Source organism: Ascaphus truei, chromosome 1, assembly GCF_040206685.1.
Source record: "Ascaphus truei isolate aAscTru1 chromosome 1, aAscTru1.hap1, whole genome shotgun sequence".
In the NCBI taxonomy this organism is placed as follows: Eukaryota; Metazoa; Chordata; class Amphibia; order Anura; family Ascaphidae; genus Ascaphus; species Ascaphus truei.
The window spans coordinates 204,060,760-204,083,990 of record NC_134483.1 but is presented as its reverse complement, the minus strand read 5'-3'; the positions used below and the strand labels follow the sequence as shown (position 1 = coordinate 204,083,990).

General features: G+C 41.9%; 1 protein-coding gene across 1 annotated transcript in view; it reads right to left on the bottom strand.

The window, feature by feature from the left end:
- The window catches only part of ALDH7A1 (aldehyde dehydrogenase 7 family member A1), a 28,508-nt gene extending 6,219 nt beyond the window's left edge, over positions 1 to 22,289 (bottom strand). The window contains exons 1-12 of the mRNA XM_075600521.1: positions 22,000 to 22,289; positions 16,431 to 16,484; positions 16,207 to 16,272; positions 14,950 to 15,030; positions 12,490 to 12,613; positions 11,220 to 11,352; positions 10,465 to 10,509; positions 9,040 to 9,117; positions 7,644 to 7,741; positions 5,386 to 5,427; positions 4,132 to 4,226; positions 1,720 to 1,804 (exon numbers count right to left, since the gene is read on the bottom strand). Coding sequence (XP_075456636.1) covers positions 1,720 to 1,804; positions 4,132 to 4,226; positions 5,386 to 5,427; positions 7,644 to 7,741; positions 9,040 to 9,117; positions 10,465 to 10,509; positions 11,220 to 11,352; positions 12,490 to 12,613; positions 14,950 to 15,030; positions 16,207 to 16,272; positions 16,431 to 16,484; positions 22,000 to 22,191 — 1,093 coding nt within the window. The 5' untranslated portion in view covers positions 22,192 to 22,289. The remainder of the gene's footprint in view (positions 1 to 1,719; positions 1,805 to 4,131; positions 4,227 to 5,385; positions 5,428 to 7,643; positions 7,742 to 9,039; positions 9,118 to 10,464; positions 10,510 to 11,219; positions 11,353 to 12,489; positions 12,614 to 14,949; positions 15,031 to 16,206; positions 16,273 to 16,430; positions 16,485 to 21,999) is intronic.
- Positions 22,290 to 23,231: the final 942 nt, after the last annotated feature.

Sequence of the window (23,231 nt, the reverse complement as noted above, 5' to 3'; positions counted from 1 at the left end):
TTTCCATGCACCGAATTCATGTCACCATTATTGAATGAATGTTTGCCAACAGTTGCAAATGATCTACTGCCATCAGGATGTAAGGAAGCATGACCTCTTGCCATGATGTTCTATCGTCACAGGAAATAAAGCTTCCATATTGTGGCTTCGTTAGGCTCTTCAGGTATTTGAAAACCCCATTTTAACACCTAATTCCATCCTCTCTTCCAGTGTGTATACTTTGGAGTTCTCAATTCTGTTCAGAAAGTTTCAGGCCTAAATAACACAAAATTGGGCTCTTCCAATGGAGCATGCATATTTTTGACAGACAAGTTTAAAAGGAGCAGCCCTCCACTTGACTAGAACACAGACTTTCCAATTATGTAAGGCATCTGGTTTGTGCTGCCTACACTAATTATTCCCTTTAATTTTATGCTGTAACGTGTAGATATCTGCTGATTAAACAAGAGCAGCTGGAATGAGTGGCTGACACTTTTCCTACAAAAATTGGGGCCAAATTTAAAAAAAAAAAAAATTAAACTATAAATGAAGACGTACTAACAATTATATATGGTATTAAGTGTTTACTTTATCTTATTTTTCCTAATGAGTCAACAAATACTATGTGAATGTAATTCATAAAAAGAGAAAAAAAATTGGGAGGATTCACTATTTAAGTGTTTTTTCTATTTTTGGTTTCGCACCAAAATATTTCTGTGGACTGGACTTCTAATTTGTCATCAAGCTGATTCAGGTTTTCTTATACTGAGAAAATAGTGCTTTGTGTACGCACCAACAACTGAAAAGAAAGAAAAAAAAGCAAATGTCTCTGTCAAACATATACAGAGGAGCTTGGAACACGGAGTTCTGGATGTGAAATAGATTTATATATAAAAAAATAATAATAATAATTATAAAGTTATAGTGATATGGAGACAGCTGTTCTTGAATGTGCCCTTGTGTCAGAATTCAAAGGATTTACATATTTATTGCCTTTAGAGATCAGAATCAGGCGATGCTATAAACTTTGATGACAGCCAGGCATTTGCTTATGGCACCTTTTTTTTTATAAACTTGCAATTTCTACGGAATAAACCCTCATTTTAATATCAGGTTTACTGGACCGCAGCACGGTAAAAGGATTGGTCCATAAAATGCACATGCATGAACCTTACTGAAAGTGCTGTTCTTGCATTATACATTAACTGGATAATAAGCAATTTGTTCGGAACGAGAGTGTTCGCGTCATTCTAATAAAGGTTCTTTGCTCTAATTTTCGACAACTGTGGATTTGGGTTAGATTTACATGGTAACATAGGAGGGGGGATATGGGGAAGTTTTCTGGCACATCGTATGATATTGAGAAGCATTGATTGGATACCAGTTTGCCATTTTCTATTGTTTTGTGCTTCAAGAAAATACACACACACACACACACACACACACACACACGTAAACTAGAAAGTCAGGAAATATACGGTTAATATTCTTTTATCTGCTCCAAATATGTAAAGGTTCAACGAAGCCAGTAACATCTATTACACAAGTGGAATAGTAAAGGAGGTGAATATAGTCAGCAGGTAAAAAACATCACTGAAAATGGTATATTATTAATTCCAGAAACACTGCTGAAAGATCCTTCTATTATCTTTTTTTTTTGTATGCAAGACTTTTGCAAGTCATGTCGGCAACAACTAGATAATGCAGGTTGTGTGTATAGCTGAGCAGTAAAGTACTCACGCTCCCACGGATCTCCTATGCGCACCTGTGCGTAGGCTTTGACCAGCTTAGCCACTATTTCATCATGAATGCTTTCATGTAAAAACTATACAGAATGGGAACAAAACATAACATTTGTTACAAACCATAAAACAATTCATAGTTCTTATTTAAATGTACTAGTGACTAGTCCAAACACTACTGAATTTATTTATTATGAAAATAATACAAATCACAACCATTATAAAAAAAATCAGGTCTATTATATCATGTCTTCAATATAAAAAAAAAAAGTTGGGAGACTCCCTCCATGTGGAAAGGTTGTCTAATAAGAGATATACATAGTTTTGGGCTGATCAAGCATTTCATTTATCCTGAGATTTACAATGTTTTAGCCTAGGCACTGGCGTATGAGGTACAGTAAATCAACAAGCATGCCAATTTAGTACCCTGCAGAACAAAAAGCAGATGAACAGACATAACCTAAAATCTTCAGTCACTGAATATGTTCCATGTGTAACCCTTCTATGGCACCCCATCCGACATGAGATTGGGGGGTACACTCCTTCTGGTCACTCTGAGTGGTCTTGGTGCTGTGACCTGCTGGTATATAGGAGGGCTGAGGGCTCCGCGGTGTTGTGGGGAGAACCCAGGACAGGAGGTGTGGTGTGGGATCCCTCCAGCCAGTAGGGATCCCCTGGGGTCTCCAGAGCAGAGACCCTCACTGACACTCAATTCTCCATACACAGGAACAGGGACACACACAGCAGTTTATTTTCTACGGATCTTTATTCAGTATAGGTGTGCAGACAGCATACAGCAGACAGCATAGTGTAATCTCTGCCTCTCTGCTCAAGGCAGTTTAAGGCAGCTTAAATCCCACCCCTCATTGCCCAGGTGGGGTAAGAGGGGGAAACCTCTTCTTGGCTTCTTATCTCTCTCTGCTCTCTCTCTAGACTAACTGATCACTAACTGAATTTGGGAATATGTCTCAATTTGAATATCCTCAGGGGGTGTCTCTAGCTTTGAATCATTACAACTCAAAGCTGGATAATGATTGGCTCACACACACACACACACACATCAGGGGGTGTTCCAACCCATATCCACCCTTTGGATTAACACATTCAAATGTTGCTTAGGCCTGCCCCTGAATATTGCTACATACTCAGAGCTGAAATGCAAAACAGACCAACTGAAGGAATTAACCTGTTCTAACAGGACTGACAGAGGAAAGGCCCAGAAGAATACATAGCTGCCGAAGGCCAGGCTATATATGTGTTCCCTTTTAAACATGTATTTATATTTTATTTTTTACTCTTGCCTCAAAAAGACCACCTTTCTGAATAAAAGGTTTGAGAACCAACATGTTGAGTGCTAAACACAAGCAGCATGAACAGCTCAGTTAGATAATTGGGCAATTATTGCCACTTGTTTGTTTCTGCTGGAAGCTCCCCCCCCCCCAAAATAAAGTATTATTTTATTACTGTATGTAGCCATAGCTGGTTCTGGCTACTCATCTGCCCTCCCCAACACACAAGTTTTGGTAGATGCAGGCAGTGGGATTACCCCACCCCTCTGCAGCTTCCTTGATTGGCAGGAGTGGAGGTGGGACTTTGTCTGTGTGTTGCCCAATCATGGGTGCAGACCTTGTGCCCTCCCCTTCTGCTCTAAGGAAGAGACACACCTACATTGTAGTCAGTCTAGATCTCCCCAGTGTCTTGAGTGGGTGTGCAACTCTGATTCTGAATACTAGGAATTGTAAGCTGTGTCTCACCCTGCGGGGTGAGACTGTGTGATCAGTCCCACTAAGGACTGTGAGAAGACCCAAAGCCATATCTGATACAGAGACCACCCAGAGGCCTGGGATCAGAAGAGTATTCGCTGTATGACTTGATATATGCCAAATAAAGAGACCTGTGACTGCAAATTCAGGCCAGGAGTATATTGAACAATCATAGGGGGAGTATGCACTGGTTCTGTCGTGGGGCCTGGAGCCTGCGGCGGATGGAGGCGCTAGCACTGCAGAGAAAGAACTAAGCATTCTACCACAAAAGCCCTTCTTGTTGTCCCCACATCATCGCGGACCCTCAGCTCTCCTGCAAACCAACAACAGGTACTTTGCACCACGCACCGCGCTTTGCAAGAGGTGCTGCGGCACTCTGGTACCGCGACCCCCTCGGTACTCAAAGGGTTAATGTAAAAATAAGACGACAACACTATGTATGATAATAGAATGGCTTGCAGAGGAGGATTGAAATGAGAAACGCATTCTGACCTTGTGAAATCGAAACTATATCAGCACCTTACTGAGAACAAACACAATTATACGTACGTATTTTTAATGAACAACGATTTTGATTCAAGTATTCCAACGATTATGCTTAATTGAAAAAAAAAATAAAAAAAATATGTAATGGATCATTTTCTTACCAGCCGCCTGGCTGTTGTGCATCTCTGACCTGCTGTGCCCACAGCAGCAAAGACAACAGAGGGAGTGACGAGACTGAGATCTGCATCTTCAAACACTGGGGATACAAACGCACATACAATGAGACACAAAGCCAAAGTGTGACAGCTTCAGGGAGCCTTGCAAGCATATATCAATCATCATTTATAGGGATGGATCATGCAGTGTCCGGCTCCAATTAAATTCTACAGCAGAGTGAATCAGTCAAGCAGAGTGTTGTAATATACAGTAGAAGTTACAAGCGGTCTCAGCATGCCACAGGAGATTGAGAATGCTATAATATTGGAGAGATTTAGATTTGCTACAACACGGGATGAGAAATGAGGCTAATAAGCACATTGGGAACAACTCAATTTATGGAGGTTTTCACAGTCGGTAATTCCTTCTTGATTAAATTTAGTAGTGCAATTTTCTTTAATAGTGCTCATTAATACTGTACATCAATGAGGGAAAACCAGACCGCACTATATGATATTTAAAGGACTTCAGTTGTAAGAGGAAAGGCCTCCCCCACACGCAGGGGTGTGCCAAATAGCTCCACTTTTCAATCTCTCTTGTATCCCTTCTAGTAAGTTACTATGCATTAAAGATAAGGAAACAAGTTATACGGCAGGGAGTTTCAATCGGGGTTCGGCGAGCACCCCACAGGGGTCCTCCGGCTACCAAGGGGGAAGAGCTGGGACAACACTCCCAGCTGTCCCCCCACGTTGCAGTGACCCGTTTGCTCCAGAGCTCAGCAGCGGCAGCCGCCCGGTCACTGCGATCCTTACTCTCCCTGCTCCTGTGGGCACCGGAAGTCGCGTCAACCGGCTGACAGGAGGGAGAGGAAGGATCGGGTAAGAGCGCGCAGCGGTTGGGGGTGGGGGCGAGGGTTTGCATTCCCCAGAATGACAAATTTTTCGGTCCATTAACCAAAAAGGTTGAAAACCACTGTTAGAGGGTGTACACTGTTAAATATTAAAAAAATTTAAATGTATCACAATACATGTCAAACTCACACCATGACAATTATTTTGAACACACAAACAAAGACATGCAAATATAGACACGTGCATACAAATAAATATTACTAAATCATCTAGGTATAATGTGTCAACATATTCTACGGCACAGCACAACTGGGTGGAGATCTTTGTATGAGAGGACAAGAATCTGGAATGCTGAAGGATACTGAGAGTCAGTGTAAATGTATAAATATATACATGTTGCATATTTACCAATAATTGCATTGTTTCCACCGAGTTCCAATAACTTCCGTCCTTAAAATAAAAAAAAATAATTAAAAAGAATATATGAGCATGGAAATCTTCTGCAGTTGTAAAATGGTTGGTTGCAATTCTTTTTAATCTATTTCAGCACTCAACAAAAATCTTTCATGTAATACATGCATGTACAGTAAATGTGGCTATAAGCTAAAGCATTACAGATATACCGGCAGGAATAGCTCTGTAGCCATTCATTGAGCACATTAACACCCCACTGAGACAACTACACTATAATAGTCCAAATTGATAATACAGAGAACAAAGTCCTTGGCGCACTATCAAGTACGTAAACCTGATATAATGTTCCTGGTTCTGTGTCTGAGAGGAACAGTTCGTAGATTTTCACAGTTGGTCCTCTTGATTTTCTTACGATGGTAGGTATATATCTGAAATCAGAGAGGACAAGAGACCATTGTGCAGTACCCTCTAGTCGTGGAAATCTCATCCACACCGCTGCTAGCTACTTACATCTAAACAGATGAAGGCAGACCTTGAAAGGTATCTTTAGCTGGGGGTCTAAATCACTCAAAGGGTTGAATTGGGGTCATCACGTATATTACGCCCGCTCCACACAGATCAACCGCAATGCCCGATTGCATATAGGAGAATAAAAATGCCAATGGTGTAGTACAGTACAATTTATTAAAACAATAAAAGATCAAAACAGCCAATGCACTCACATGCTTAATGACCTTACTACACGGATTACAACGTGCCGTCCGCAGGCTTGAGGGGCTGTGCCGTGGTGTGTATGGAGGCTGGATCCCGCGTGTACCTCTTCCTTGCGGCCGCAACTCAGAGCGCCAGGTCCACCTCCGATGACGTCACCGTCCACTGCCCCCTCCCCAGCTGGTTCGAGCACACAGCAATGCATCACCCAAGGGGGTGGAGCTTAGATTGCACGCATTGCTGTGTGCTCGAACCAGCTGGGGAGGGGGCAGTGGACGGTGACGTCATCTGAGGTGGACCTGGCGCTCTGAGTTGCGGCCGCAAGGAAGAGGTACACGCGGGATCAAGCCTCCATACACACCACGGCACAGCCCCTCAAGCCTGCGGACGGCACGTTGTAATCCGTGTAGTAAGGTCATTAAGCATGTGAGTGCATTGGCTGTTTTGATCTTTTATTGTTTTAATAAATTGTACTGTACTACACCATTGGCATTTTTATTCTCCTATATGCAATCGGGCATTGCGGTTGATCTGTGTGGAGCGGGCGTAATATACGTGATGACCCCAATTCAACCCTTTGAGTGATTTAGACCCCCAGCTAAAGATACCTTTCAAGGTCTGCCTTCATCTGTTTAGATGTAAGTAGCTAGCAGCGGTGTGGATGAGATTTCCACGACTAGAGGGTACTGCACAATGGTCTCTTGTCCTCTCTGTTTTCAGATATATACCTACCATCGCAAGAAAATCAAGAGGACCACCTGTGAAAATCTACGAACTGTTCCTCTCAGACACAGAACCAGGAACATTATATCAGGTTTACGTACTTGATAGTGCGCCAAGGACTTTGTTCTCTGTATTATCAATTTGTGTATAGCTATATGGAAAGGCTTGATATTCAGTCCTAGGCAGCCTCCCTCATATCCTCCCATATCTTGGTGGTTGTTGGGCTTTTATACTAATTGGTTATCCTTGCATAGTTTGGATATATCATTTGTCACAATTTTTTATTTATTATTTTCTAATAATCTATTGCATATTATTAATATTGTACATATCACATAAACAATAGGTTGAGCGCTTGGTTTGTAGTTTAATTCTCTCTTTATCACTATAATAGTCCAGTAGCATCCTTCTATACGGTCTTATTTTCCTACATTTCATCATATATTTACCAATGTCCTTTCAAGGTCATATTTGCCAACTAGTCCTCAATATCCAACCCACCATCTATGTTCCTTAGATCTTGGTATAGTTACATGTCCACACACTTATGGCTCTGGTCCAGAACACACAGTGTTAACATTGAATTATTTGGGTACTTCTTCAAACTTTTTTTTACCTCTTAGATACCGATTCACTACATTGCCTTCATAATTAAGATAACAGATCTTTAACAGTGCACCTTTATCTCACTTTATTGAATAAACCCACTGAACTGCTAAATGCCGATTCAGTATTTTTATGTCGATCTTTATATGAAATGGGGCACGTCACGGCCTTATTACCCTACATTAAAAGAACGTTTGTGTACTGGAACTCACCAAATCTTTCTTGGACCTGAAGTGCTACCTGCTTTCCAACGTTAGTGCTGCCAGTAAATGACACCAGATCTACGCGCTCATCTTTGGCCATAGCCGTGCTAGAAATGAGAAAATAACCACAATCAATAGCAAATAATCTCAAGAGACAATTCTCCTTGTGTGAGAATGCAACAGAAACCTACAGTGAATACTGAATGACATTTACAATACATGATGAAGTGAAGTGGTCCCATCAACCCATATTTCACCTTACAGTCTAAACATTTCGCTTCTGATGTCTCCTCAGTACAACGTATCAATGTAACTTCACATAGGAGGAAAGCAGGTAAAATTAAAAAAATATCTGGGTAACACCACCTCAAAAGGGCATTAATGTTCTTCACATTAAATACATAAGGTAGTTCCTACCTCTATTACCCAAATTAGATGGATTGTAATAATTGCTGCAAAAACATTACAGGGTTATTTAATAGGCCATGAAGCTCTGTGAATAGTAGAGCTCTCAAAAATACTGGTCAGGGCAATAAAATACTGTACCCATACGGGCACTGACAGGACTTTGCCAAGATAAAAGGTTAACCAACTACTCCGCAATTCCTCTAGTCTGTCTGACCATGGAAATAAATATAAATGTATCATATGGTTTGGTAATTATCAAGAACAAAAAATAAATATTAATGTACAGAATGCATAAATATATACTGTTGGGGTAGTCTAAAGCTTATTTCAAAAGATATAGGGTTTTAAGCACATGACGTCTGCCAGTGCTTGCACCAGCCTTTATGCTTATTGGCAGGCTGCCAGCATTGTTTAGCGGCTATGTCATTCTGTCATGGAATAAACCTGATCAAGGCACAACCAGCCTGGTAATAATACATTTTGGTATCCCCGACACGCTAAAGAGTGAGGAAAAAGCTATGTACTTGCTCCACTTTAATGATAAATACAGATCTCAACTGCTTATGTTGCCTTCTATGATTTCAGATTATAACTCAATCCCTGAATCACGCGTCTATTCCTTACTAGAGACATGCAACATTTTAGCTGAAGTTTGTGAAACCTGTGAAAGGTTCCCCTTTTTTCCCCCAAAACCATTTTGAAAACACCCCCTCCCCCCAAATACTGCCACACTGTAAATATGAATATGTAGGTCACATAACTCTTTATATTTGCTATTTTTGTCAAATTCAGTCGAGAAGTGGCACGCTTCTGGTGAAATTGGGGAATTTTTGAGCAATGTGAAAGTTCACTAAAATGTCCATAATATTTGCAATTATTTATTTATTTTTAAACCACACTTGAAGAGAAAAATAAGACTCGACAAAATGATTCCCACACCAAACACCAGGTGTCACACTGCATGTGCACACACAGCTGCAAATGATGGCAAACCTACCCGATGTCTGCACCACCGCAGGTCAGGGAACAGATGGCACCAGGTAAGTGGTTATCTTCTAGAACCTGGGCAACTATTCTGAAGTGTAAAGAAAAAAAGCCATTTAGACTGCAGCCCCACTTACTAACATTCATCACAGTTGCAATACATTCAAAGTACTGTCATTTAACTCTACCACCATAATAATCATTTGTTCTTGTATAACGCTGCTAGTTTTACGTAGCGCTTTACAGAGAGATTTTGCAGGCACAGGTCCCTGCCCCGTGGAGCTTACTATCTATGTTTTTGGTGCCGGAGGCACAGGGAGATAAAGTGACTTGCCCAAGTTTACAAGTAGTCGACACCGGGAATTGAACCAGGTTCCCCGGCTTCAAACTCAGTGCCAGTCAGTGTCTTTACTCACTGCCATCTCCCATGCTTAATGTTAAATGAATAGAACTATCCAAAGTTTTCAAGTGAAGCCAGGAAAAAAAATTGCATGTGAAGAGAGCTTGTTTTAATCCACTCAATGTGACTTACATCTGGAACTTCTACTTAAAAAGGTGCAGTCCCGTCCCCCCCTAAAAAGACCTACACCTTGAAAGTGAGCTCAATATAATGCCCCTTAAATCAGAATATAAAACCTTTTAAATGTTGTCTTATTTAAGAAGGTCAAAAACCAGCAGTGGACTGTTGACATGGCAAGCTTTCTGGTGCGGAAGCGCAAATGAGAATAAAGCGTTTTCCGTTCAGACTTCAAAGTAATTGTATTGTCCTGAGCCTCTCAGAAAGGTTTCTTCCCCCCCCCCATCCCATGGACACCTTAGGTGTGGGGCTCATTTTTCTGTAATAAAGACAATGTAAAAATCAGAGGGGGGGGGGGGAGAGAAAGGTGACACCAAACCCCTTACTGTACAGTAAAGAAATGTTTGAAAAAAAAAAAAAAATAGTTGAGTGAACTTGCAAACAGAACAACATACTGTATTTGTGTTTTGGAGGTAAGAAAGGGGGATTTTGAATACAGGGAGATGAGAAACTTGGCAGAAAGTACGTGTAGAAGTGTCACCGTGTACATCGTACACCGTGTTCATACAGTAGCTGATGAGTTACTTCTGTATGTGTAACAGTCTGCTCCCCTTTCCCTTGCTGCCAAGTATGTCTCTGTATTCAAATATAAAATAACAAAAGGGGATCATTCCCCTTACGGCATTATCAGTGCGGTTGTCACTTTAGTTGGAAGTATAGACAAATTGAAGCCCTGTGTATAATTAATGCTGTGTTAGACCTCGATAGGAAAGCACTTTATTTCTACAGATGCACACCTATCGCAAATTAATAGTCAAAGGGTTTTAACGGAAGTACAAAACAAATAAGAATGACAAAAAACAAAAACAAATGGAAGAACTTTATGTTAAGAAATATCATCCATGCCACCCTGGGACGTACTTTGTCACAGCTACACTAGTGAGGGATGTAGTAGGAGCTCCTTTCCTGCAAAAGAAAAAATCAATGATATAAAAGGCAGGCCCAGAGGATACTCACGATAAGGAACTAGAACATGTATTCTGACATTATGCAACACATTCTTCCAACACGATGCGCAAGTCAGCCATGTCAATACAGAAGGGACTGCAATGGAGCGCAGTACAATGAAATCTTAAACTAGATTGTGGTTAAAGACAAAAAAAAGTCAGACAGCTTTAAAAGTAGTAGGACAGAAAATGGGAAGTAAGAAATGTGAACAAAATCAGCCCTTTTTACCTTTTCATTGAAAAGGAGGCTGTGAGCTTGTAAAGAAAAAGGGGATTTATTAATTTGCCACATTCCCCAGCTGTAAAACTGGAACAAAAAGTAGCACCAGGTTTATTAGAGAAAATGCCACTGAACGCAAAGGGATATTGGTTTTTCCTTTGATAATAAAGCGGGTGCAATTCTTTCCCAGTGGTTTCGCCCCGGTTTTGTAGCGAGGACACAGAATTTGTTAGGTAAGCGTATTGTTTGCAACACTGTTTAGAAAGACAAAGCACGAGATCGGAAACATTGTTACCCAGAGTTGCTACACATTACGCCGTCTCATTGCCTTCCTGTTATCAACATGATCAACACTGCTAGAAGAGCAGCTCTTATAAAAGACTACAGGTTGACACCACGAGTCAGGCAAGCCAGAAACGAGAAGGAATGCCCATTGTACCATCTCTTACCAAAGGCAGACGTTGCCACATATCAGGGCGAGTGCATTGTTCCAGCCATATACTGCGACAGGGAAATTGAAGGCGGTGATGATCCCTACCAAACCCACCGGATTCCACTGCTCAATCAGGGCGTGTCCAGGTCCTCAAAAAACAAAAAGGGCATAATTGTGTCAGGGTTATTGAACAGGGAAGTCGGTGCGTGTGTGTATATGTACGTATGTGTGCGTGTGTGTATATGTACGTATGTGTGCGTGTGTGTATATGTACGTATGTGTGCGTGTGTGTATATGTACGTATGTGTGCGTGTGTATATGTACGTATGTGTGCGTATATGTACGTATGTGTGCGCGTATATGTACGTATGTGTGCGTGTGTGTATATGTACGTATGTGTGCGTGTATATGTACGTATGTGTGCGTGTGTATATGTACGTATGTGTGTGTGTGTGTATATGTACGTATGTGTGTGTGTGTGTGTGTGTGTATGTACGTATGTGTGTGTGTATATGTACGTATGTGTGCGTGTATATGTACGTATGTGTGCGTGTATATGTACGTATGTGTGCGTGTATATGTACGTATGTGTGCGTGTATATGTACGTATGTGTGCGTGTATATGTACGTATGTGTGCGTGTATATGTACGTATGTGTGCGTGTATATGTACGTATGTGTGCGTGTATATGTACGTATGTGTGCGTGTATATGTACGTATGTGTGCGTGTATATGTACGTATGTGTGCGTATATGTACGTATGTGTGTTCTACCGGATTCTGTTAAACCCTCTAACACCCTTAGAAATATAAAGTCCTTGGTTCTATTGTACTGAACAATCCCATGCAGAGGGCCAAAAGAAAAAACTCGAGAAAGGGAAATTGGATAGAAATGATTATTCAATTACGCTTAGTCCAATTGTACTTGTTTGTAGCCTGCAAACTGGTTTTCCCTTTCTCTATTCTGAATTCAAAACAAACTCCACACATTTTTTTTAAAATCTATTTCACAATGACGAAATCAATTACTTTACAAAAACACAGAAGGGGAAAAACTCAATACTCAACTATTTAGATTTGAGGAATGAAAGTCGATTCACCAAGCGACATTGAATGAACGCTACAAAGAGCTCCCAAATCATGTGTTAACAATAAAAATATTACGTTTCAAAAATGTATAATACTAGTCAATTTTTTTGGTGTCAATTAGTTACATTAAACATGTCTGTCCCCAATGCCATGTAGTCCCATAGGCAGATAGTCTCCACAAAACAAACAGCTTCTTACTTTCTGAAGGCAACATCGGTCCTCCAATTATACGGGAAAGGCCAACAGCAAAGTCACAGATATCAACGTATTCCTGAACCTCGCCAACACCTTCAACTAAAATCTTCCCCATCTCCAGGGACTCCTAAAATAGGTCATTAGAAAGTACCATAACATATAGCAAAGCAGTTACATTGTTCTTCTCCTTGTATGAAGTTCAGGCTAGGGCTCCGACGCTCGGATTAATAGAGATGTGCCAAACGGCCCAAAATGCAGTCACAACATTTTTAGCTTTTTTTTTTTTTTTTTACAAAATTTGATTCACTGCTTCAATGTTTTAAGCCAAAAAGGGCTAATAATGGCGCCAAATTAGTAGGCCTTCCACTAAATATCGCCAGACAGTGAGTATGTCCCATTTATAGTCCCTGCATGAAGAGATTTCTTCCTCTAAGAGAAAGTTGGTGATGACTTGTTGCAGCAATAAGCTTGGGAAGTGTGTGTGTTTGTGAGTGTATTCTTTATCTTTTAGGACACTTCTGGGGGCTGGGGGGGCAGGGATTTAACCAGTTCTAACTGCATTATAGCTCACACAGTCCATATAGTGCTTCTAAATGTTAACCTTTAGACACTGCATACATGTCACGCCTCCCATGGACTACAGCAGCGGTGCGCAAACTGGGGGGCACGGGTGGTTACTGGGGGCACGGGTGGTTACAGGGGCCCCACTCTCTTCCCCACGGCATTTAATTTTTATGTTGGGGGAGGTGCGAGGCCTCTGTAACTCACTTACCTGCTGCAAGCCGGATCTTCGGCGATGCGTCGCCATGGCAACGCGGCGTCAAATGACGCGGTGGGGTCAGGTGACGTCATTTGAAGCCAAGCCATTGGGAGGGGGGGGCGTGAATGCTGCGGCTCCCGGGAAGGGGGCCACAGCTAAAGAAGTTTGCGCAGCCCTGGACTACAGCATTGTTGCGTTTCCTCTTGTCTCTATGCAGTGGAGACAAAGGACCCAGTATCACTGGTAGTGCAGGAACCTGCTGATGGGGTCAAACCTTGACATGGTTGTAGATTGGAACCATTTTGGCCAAAAAAAAAAATATTGAACTAAATGGTCCATACTTAAATGAAGAAAAAACACAGAAATTAACTAAATAATGTCATAATGGATGTGCATTGGGGCTTTGTTTATGGTTGTGCATTTGAGGTCTCTTTCCCAGTAGCACACCAATTGGCTCAATTAAATATATAAAATACTGTGGGTCTGGGGTTTCAGCGTGCTAAGATTGCGATTTGCACAATGCACATTGGCTTAATGGCAAAGTGCTTAATGGCAAAGTGCTTAAGGACTTTGACACGGCTGCAATATTTTTCACAGCTGAAAGAGTTTTGCCTGGTATGCAACATTGGACAAAGTTCTGCACATCTCTAACGATTAACCCAGTGCCTCCATGTACATTTACAGTAACTGAACTAGGGTTTACCTTCTGCTAATTATCCCTCAATGGTCAGAAACGACACTACTAATATTATAATGTCTCATGTATTTGTTCCACTGCATAAAGAGAAGAGCAAACAAAATACTGCTGCACACAGCATAGGGTGCGTGACATACATGCGGTGCCTCAAGGGTTAAAATGTAAGATGCACTAGAAGTGCTATGTATGAGCTACAGTGGTTAGAAACTAGAAGTGTCCAGATATATACACACAAAATACATAGTAATGTACTAAATAATGTGACATACTGAATGTAGCATTGGAGCTTTCTTCTTTTTTGTTGCATACATACAGTAAATCAATGTCCCAGTAGCACTACAAATGACAGAGAGACACGTGTGTGTGTAGCTTGCCAAGACTGCATGTCTCATCACACACACACGCACACACACACGCGATCGGCCCAACGTCAGCCTGTTTTAGGTGACACAAAATGGTCTTCTTTTTGTGCAGTAACCCAATATTGTCAGGTATTGGAGTTCAGTGAAAGGCTTGTGACTAATTTATGAGCAGTTAATTCCTCATTTGCATATGCTGCAGTTAAAAATAACACTGGCATCTCGGTGCGGCAAAAAAACCCTTATGATAATCACTATAGTGTATAGGAAGGCAAATAAAAATGGCGTCAAACAACAGTAGAGCCAATTTATTGGTTTGGACTGAATCTCTCCCATAGTGTCTTGAAAAGTAAAATACCTATGCTACCTACTGTCTTGTTGTGGAAACCCTGAAAGCCTCTTTAGAATCCCAATTTTCTACAAAACACAGGCAGAAATCAACCAACTATAGCCCAGAGCTGCTCTGAGAAGAATAGTTTTACAATGGGCAACTATTTTAACACTTTTGCGGCTATAAAAAAGGTTTTTACAGTGTTAAGAATTTCATAAGAAAAACACAGTGTTTTGACATTTGTGTTTGCAATGGGCACTTATATCATTTCAATTGAGCAACCACAGAAGAACTTAAATGTTTCAGTACGCCATACCAGGCTTCCTAGAAGCTTGATCTTCTTCCGAAGCGCATCGCCAATTTGTCTCACTATTTCCCCACGTTTTGGAGCAGGAATCTTAAAAAAAAAAAAACAGATCAGGCACCAGGTTACAACTCACATATTAACACAATAATCATGACGGAATTTTAAAAGAGAATGTCACATTAGCACTGGTATTACTATGTACATGATCCCACCGTGATACAATCCTTTATATCATGACTGTCACTAGGTCGAGATATGGGATATCGCACGCCGATCCAGCGTTATCTGCCACGGACTTGAATTTATTATACACCAATTTACAAGCATCTCACCACTGGTATTAAGCAGAAATTGTTTGTTCTCCACAGTTGATGCAATTAGGTTAAAGATATTACCACATACGAGGGATTCTCCTCCATTTTACCCTGCCCTGGTGCAGTCCATTTTTTTTTCTACATCAAAAAAAGGTGTTTAACGTGTTCAGCAAATAAAAATTAAAAAAGGATGTGTAGCAAACAAAGCATACAGATATATTTAAAGCAATGTTCATGCACATGAAATTTCAGGCACGGTCACATGCTGGCCCCAGTATGTCCGCTCACGCACAGTTCCTTGTTGCAACCAGTGACCTGCCAGCACACTGTAACCTTGATGTGTTTCTTGCTCAATGATTTTGTTTACAGTTATTCTAGAGACAGGTTTCTTGATACAGAACACGGATGAATATGTGGACACGACTAAAGACAGCCCTAAAGGAGCTGCAACAGAAAAAGATAAATGTTTTAGACTTAGACCGAGTGGTACCAGGGGTTTCAAGACTGAAGTAAGTTAGTCCTGCAATACACGGCAGACAGCAAAAATGTTTCAGACTGCTCTTGACGGTGACTGGATTGTAAGGCATGCAGTAAAGTATTTCCAGCGCTAGAAAATAAATCAGCGCTGTCAAATAATGGGCCCAAATGCTTCTCCAGCACCAGAATGCGGCTTCACAGCATAGGGAAGAATGTCCGAAGTGATGTTAGGTGCAGCGTATCCTGAATTTACCTGGAGTCACGCTCCATTATTAAAATAGATATTAAAAATAAAATAAAAAAACAACATCAAACTTTTTATTTTGTCATCTTTGAAAAATAAAATACTTGATACAGCTGGTAACTATGTTTATACATAAAACACCACATGCAAAAGGAGCTTTGTAATGGCACATAAAATGCATTGCATTGAAAACTATTTATGGCATGAAAATGTACCATATACAGTACTTACATCTGCCCAGATTTTCCATGCTGCTTTTGCTTTTTTGACCGTTTCCTCATATTCTTCCAAACTGGCCTACAGTAAGCAGTAAATACAAACATACATAGAATAAAGAGACACATACAATATCCAACACAAAGCGAACTGCATTTGCACATAAACATAGATTGGGATTTTCTGTGACAGCTAGGAAACATTCATCACTACTGTAGAGCAAAGTGAAGCTAAAATACCTGTCTAACTCTTGCTATTGGTTCATTATTAGCAGGACAATAGGATGTCACGATCTGAAAGAAACAAAAAGACAAAACAGGCATAAAAAGTATCAAACAGTTTGAATGTATAACTTTGTTACAACAGTTTTCTAAAAACCCCGTAACTTTCACACATTTACATCCAAAAAACATTTCTAAGCAATAAACTCTGCTAATATTTTTGTTCTTCACTAGGGTGAGGATGTCCACCCGAGTTAAAAGCATGTTTACATATATACAGAAAAGCATAAACAATACCTAGAATTTTACTAGCATTGTTGTATTCAGAACTCAAATGGATTCTCAGCCCTAAAAGGAACTAGCAACAATTCCCACTAATCTCTGTTTGGTCATTATTACAGGTCACAGCCTGCAGTAAACCAAACGGAGAAACTGTGTCTTTGTTAAAAGCAGGTATACATTAAAAATCCTGTTGGTTTTTTTGTTTAATAAATTAGTTTTCTAGTATTCGATAATACTTGCTGGATAGCCCACCCCCCCCCCCCTCCCCTTCCCTCTCCTTATGCCCTTCTTAATGAGTTTAATGCATTAAGCTTCCATGGGTTGCTACAAAGGCACAGCACTTCCTCTTTTGAAAGAGAGGCAGCTATATTGTGAACCCCGGGAGAACAGATAGATCGGCTGCTTAGGGAATTACATTTCTTTAAAGCTAAGAAACTGCTGCATCTATTAAAACAAAAAAATGCCAACACTATTGCCACTTGAAATCTGGAGTAAGCAGAGAGACTAGTTGTGGACGGGTCTGGAATGGGAAGGACTGGCATGTGTTGTAATCTTAGGGCTGGGACCCGCTGCGTCCGGAGGCGCGAGCGGCCGCGTGAGCGTTCCCCACCAGCAGAGGAATCCTTCTGAGTCGGTCCCAGTCCACCCTCGCTGCTGGCTCACTACGCACTGTGACGCGTCAGCCGGCAGGGGATGCAAGAAAATTGTGATTCTGAGCGGTGACGCGTCACGTGGTGATGAGCCTATCAGCGGCGGGGGCGGGGGCGGGAGCTGTCAGACAGCTTCCTCCACAAGGTAGGGGGTGGTGTGTGTGTGTGTGTGTGTGTGTGTGTGTGTGTGTGTGTGTGTGTGTGTGTGTGTGTGTATGTGTGTGTGTGTATGTGAGGAGGGCATTTGTGGGGGAAGGGGGAGGGAGCGGGAGCTGCTTACCTTCCAGCAGCCCGCAGCAGCTCCCTCCTGCAGCCCGGGAGACCGAGCCCATGGAGGGAGGGGGGGGGGGGGGGGGAGTAGCGGGTCCCTTTGAACAAATCACCCCCCCCCCCCCTCCCACTCCAGCCCCCCTCCCGCTCCGGCTCCCTACAGACCGCATATTGCGGTCTGTGTCTGTCAGCGCGCCGCCTGTCTGCAGTGCGGGAGCACTGACTGAGGGAGCAGGGCCTTAGCCTCATCAGTTAACTGGGTAACTTTACCCTTGAGCAGCTTCTAGCAGAAGCCACTGTGTGTTCGAGGGAGTCATGTCAAACATGGGCATTGCAGTTTGGTTCCTAGGGCAAGTAAACTATTTTACACATGTAACAGACATTGCCACATAACAGGGCTAAATTGAAAATAGAATTGTGTGAAGTAACTGGATGGCACAGAAGTCAGGGATGGGCATTAAACATGGTAATGAATGATTTGTCCAGCTAATCAAGTATCTTTTCTGTATAGTACCCCAAATTGCCAAAGGTTTTACATAGCAGACTAGCAATACACACACCAGTTGTCAAGTGAGGGGAAGGCTAAACAAGCCATTTTTAGCTGCATTCAAACTGAACCCCTTCAGTGTACATCTGCATTGCCCTAAAAGCAGCTGCCTGATGAGTTCCCCAAGAGCTGCTCCCTTCGGCACAGAACCTGCATGCTAAGGGTTAACATTTGCTTTGCTTGTACTATGTGGAACATCAACTCCACCCACTGACGTGTTAATGAGCCAGGGAGACAAAGGACTTTGAATCCACAACTGCATTCAATCTGAACCCCTTCAGTGTACATCTGCGTTGCCGCAAAGGCAGACAGCCTTTTGCGCAGCTAAAGGGTGTGAGCCGTTTGCTGCCAGTCGCTGATGTTTCGTGATGTTAAAGCGTCTCTATTTCAATCTTAAACTCACCAGTCCTTTTATCCCGTTCCCAAATTTGCAAACTCTCTGACCATGAAATGTCTGTGAATGGTCTGTATAACCTCTGTTCATTCAATGTAACCATGTATTATCATAACTTTGTGTCCAGGACATACTTGAAAACGATTGAGGTACCTCAATGTATTACTTCCTGGTAAAACATTTTATTAATAAATAAAATGTACGGTTGCAATCCCTCCTCCCAATAAAGTGAACCAATGACACTGCCATCTGATGCCTCTTAAGCATTTATAAACAGTTTTGTGGAGTAAGCCAGGGGTGCCAAAAGTTTTTGGCGTGCGCCCCCGTGCCTGGGAGCCCCCGCGTTCCCCCCCCCCACCCCCTCGGTTTGAACCTGGCGTCAAATGACGTTGCGGGCCATATGACGTCACATGACCCAGAGGCGTCATTTGATGCCACATTGCCATGGTGACGCGTCACCAAAGACCCGGCTGGCAGCAGATAAAGGACGTTTCAGAGGCCTCCCCCGGCATTTAATTTAAATGCCTTGGGTTAGGGAGCGGGGCCTCTGTAACTGCGTTCTTCCCATCTTTCTGATTTTCAGGCACACACTTTTTTTCCAGCAATGTACAAAATGTTTACAGTAGCAAAAAGATCCACCACTGTCTCTAGAAATGGCAACTTTTGTTTTTTTGCTACAAACAGCATCCTAGATGTCAGCTAACAGGGATTTCCTATGAACCCTTGGGTTCACCAAGCATCAAAGATTCCCTGCAATGTTCAGTCCATTTGAAAATTGTACTAAACAGAAAAATGTACAATGCATCTGATCTCAGACATGCGAGGATTGGGGATCCTTATAACGCATCTGATCTCAGGCATGCGAGGATTGGGGTTCCCTATAATGCATCTGATCTCATGCATGCGAGGATTGGGGTTCCTTATAATGTATCTGATCTCAGACATGCGAGGATTGGGGTTCCTTATAATGCATCTGATCTCAGACATGCGAGGATTGGGGTTCCTTATAATGCATCTGATCTCAGACATGCGAGGATTGGGGTTCCTTATAATGCATCTGATATCAGACATACGAGGATTGGGGATCCCTATAATGCATCTGATCTCAGACATGCGAGGATTGGGGTTCCTTATAATGTATCTGATCTCAGACATGCGAGGATTGGGGTTCCTTATAATGTATCTGATCTCAGACATGCGAGGATTGGGGTTCCTTATAATGCATCTGATCTCAGACATGCGAGGATTGGGGTTCCTTATAATGCATCTGATCTCAGACATGCGAGGATTGGGGTTCCTTATAATGCATCTGATCTCAGACATGCGAGGATTGGGGTTCCTTATAATGCATCTGATTTCAGACATGCGAGGATTGGGGTTCCTTATAATGCATCTGATCTCAGACATGCGAGGATTGGGATTCCTTATAATGCATCTGATCTCAGACATGCGAGGATTGGGGTTCCTTATAATGCATCTGATTTCAGACATGCGAGGATTGGGGTTCCTTATAATGCATCTGATCTCAGACATGCGAGGATTGGGATTCCTTATAATGCATCTGATCTCAGACATGCGAGGATTGGGGTTCCTTATAATGCATCTGATCTCAGACATGCGAGGATTGGGATTCCTTATAATGCATCTGATCTCAGAAATGCGAGGATTGGGATTCCTTATAATGCATCTGATCTCAGACATGCGAGGATTGGGGTTCCTTATAATGCATCTGATCTCAGACATGCGAGGATTGGGGTTCCTTATAATGCATCTGATCTCAGACATGCTATTAAAGGGTTGGAGTTCCTCAGAATTTCACAATATAATTATTGGGTTAACACACACACACACACACACACACACACACACACACACACACACACACACACACACACACACACACACACGACAACTGCTCTACACAATGTGACAGGTGTCACCAATTAACTAAATCCTTCAGTCTGTAAATAGCACTTTTTTTTTAAATCAAGCTTGATATACTTTCAAGTGTTTTCATCATTTAAGAGCATTTTTCTCAGTTGTTCTGGACAAAGAACTTAACACACAATCCCCTATTCAATGAAGTGAGAAGCGGGCCAATGCACACGTGTGCATCTATTAACTACTCAGATCTCTCCAACAGATCAATGGGACTACACATGATTATTGCACAATACAGGCAGAATCACCATTTCTCCAGGACCAATATAGCTATTACAGCTTGAACTACAAAATGGTACTGGTGACAATGGCGAGAATATTTCCACGTTATTGCAACTAAAATATTTGAGTACTGACCGGATCAGAGACACTAAATTGTAAATGATAATCAATGCAATGTTAGCACTAAACTGCAGCTTGGTACACAGCTCCCATGGTCAGTAAATGCCCCAGTTTCCCAGACACGCGGACAGCGCTGGGGTTAAACGATGGTTGCAGGGACGCTAAATACACCATGGCTACCACCAAGTTGTGAGGCTGCTCTTTACACTGGGCCTTATCTGAGACCCCAGAACTGCTCTTCACTGGAAGTCCAAACTACTTTTTTTTTTTATTATGTATTTTGTTTTTTATAGACCCTATGATTTAATTAAAAAAAAAGTGTAACAACAACAACGCAAAACCCTAAATTAAAATGGGTGTTCCAAATTGTTATTATTGAGATTAGAGCCATGATTCAAGGCTGGTTAATTTAACACCGGTCTATAATTGAATAAAATTTTTTTTTTTAAATAAACACCACACACACACACACACACACACACACACACACACACACGACAAACTCTTACATGCTGTTACCAGTTAGTGTATATAGCAAAATCTAAATGAATGCATTTAAAGTCAGAGGAAGATATATTAGTTTGCATTTAAATCACAGGAAGATATATTAGTTTGCCCAAGGTCACAAGACATTGAGTTACAAGGTTTCAAACTTCAGAGGCTTTTAACAACAAAGCTTCCTATGAAGTATTATACATTCTGTGCCTCAGCCATTTTTTTGTAGGACTTTATATTATTTTTTATAGACTGCATTGCTAGCTATAATTGTATGCTTGTCTTTATGTGTATAGCACCCACAGCTGTATGCAGCGCTTTACAAGTGAGACAAGGAATTATAGCACAATGGGTGCAACAAAAAAGGATCAGACAACAGGAGAGGAAATCCCTGCCCCAGAGAGCTTACAATCCAAGTAAATGAATCCAGTTTCCTATGGGATCATACAGGCGGTGTCTACAGGGGACATAACTAATATCCTGTCATGTGTTGCTACAATATTTCCCATTGCTAGCATGTTTCATATAGTTGCTAAATGTGCTAAGCGTAATTCAAATCACATGCAGATGCTCTGATGCAGGACATACGTCCCTTGCAGCTTCACTGTGGACAGGCTGCATATGTTAACATTAGAAAGCCTCAGGTGCTCCGAGCTGCAAACCTACCTCTCCTTTTCCTCCCCATGTGCCATTGTAAACCCCTTCATTCTCCTCCTTCAGGCCCAATTCTTTCAGCCATGAATACTGGGGTTTGTTGATTAACAGGGTAGACATACGTGCAGCCTGTCTGCAACAGGGTGAGAAGATTTTCCTCTTCAGCACAAAATGCCTGGAAAAAGTACAGGCCAGCTGCAGCATGGTGATATCAGACTGGGACCCACCGCTGGCCAATGAAGACAGTAATATGCACCCCCGCCTCCAGCTTTCAGAGGAGCTGGTTGGTTAAGGGAGGGACTCGGCCCACACATCCTCAGCCTGTCTGCACGCAGCACTGTGAGGAATTGTTTGACTTGCAGCACAACCAACAGATTGCAGCTGAACTCCCTACTGCCACCTGCTGCAAGCAAGTAACACCAAGGCCTACATTCACTAAAGGGTGCTACGGTTTAGCACGGCCCAAATCCGAGTTAACATGTGCTAAAGCGTAGCACCCTTTACTGAATATGGGCCAATGCATCTTTGTAGAAAATATACAGTAGCCATATATTATAGTATGGTACTTTATAAAAGACTGATACAATAATCATATGGATGTTACTAATTTAGTAGCCCCTGAAAAAGAAAGGTGTTGGGTCAAAGTCACCCAATTGTACTCAGTCACATAAAATAATTAAGTGAGAATGGTAGTAGCTGTGTCAATGAGGAACCTATTATTGTATCATATATTACATTCAGAACCTAAGATGCTATTCTTAGTGACAAGTAATAGACTACGTAACACTGATTGTAACTAGCACAAATTGTTCAAATCTGTCGTTGCATAGCCAAAGGTGGAGCACACGCAGGCAACAAATCTCCCTTGCTATTTATCTTTCATTTATATGGCACCAACATGTATGGCAGCACAGTACAATGTGGAGGTAAGGACAAGAACAAAATATAAAATATGTACAACTCAAACAATAGATAACAAGTTTCCTGCTCCTAGAAACTTACAACGCGGATTATGTACACAAGCTATGTCCCCTCTCGCATTCACACGCTCACCCTATACATAATAATATCCTCCCCATACACACTTAGGCCAGGTCCCCAGTGGCCGCTGCGGCGCGCGCTACGATGTGTATGCGTGTGTGGGCACGCAAAGCGCTGTGACACGTACGCTGGCAGGGAAGACAAGAATTTTGTCTTCCCGTGCCGCGAGGCGGTTACGTGGTCGGCGCGCACCAACAGAAGGG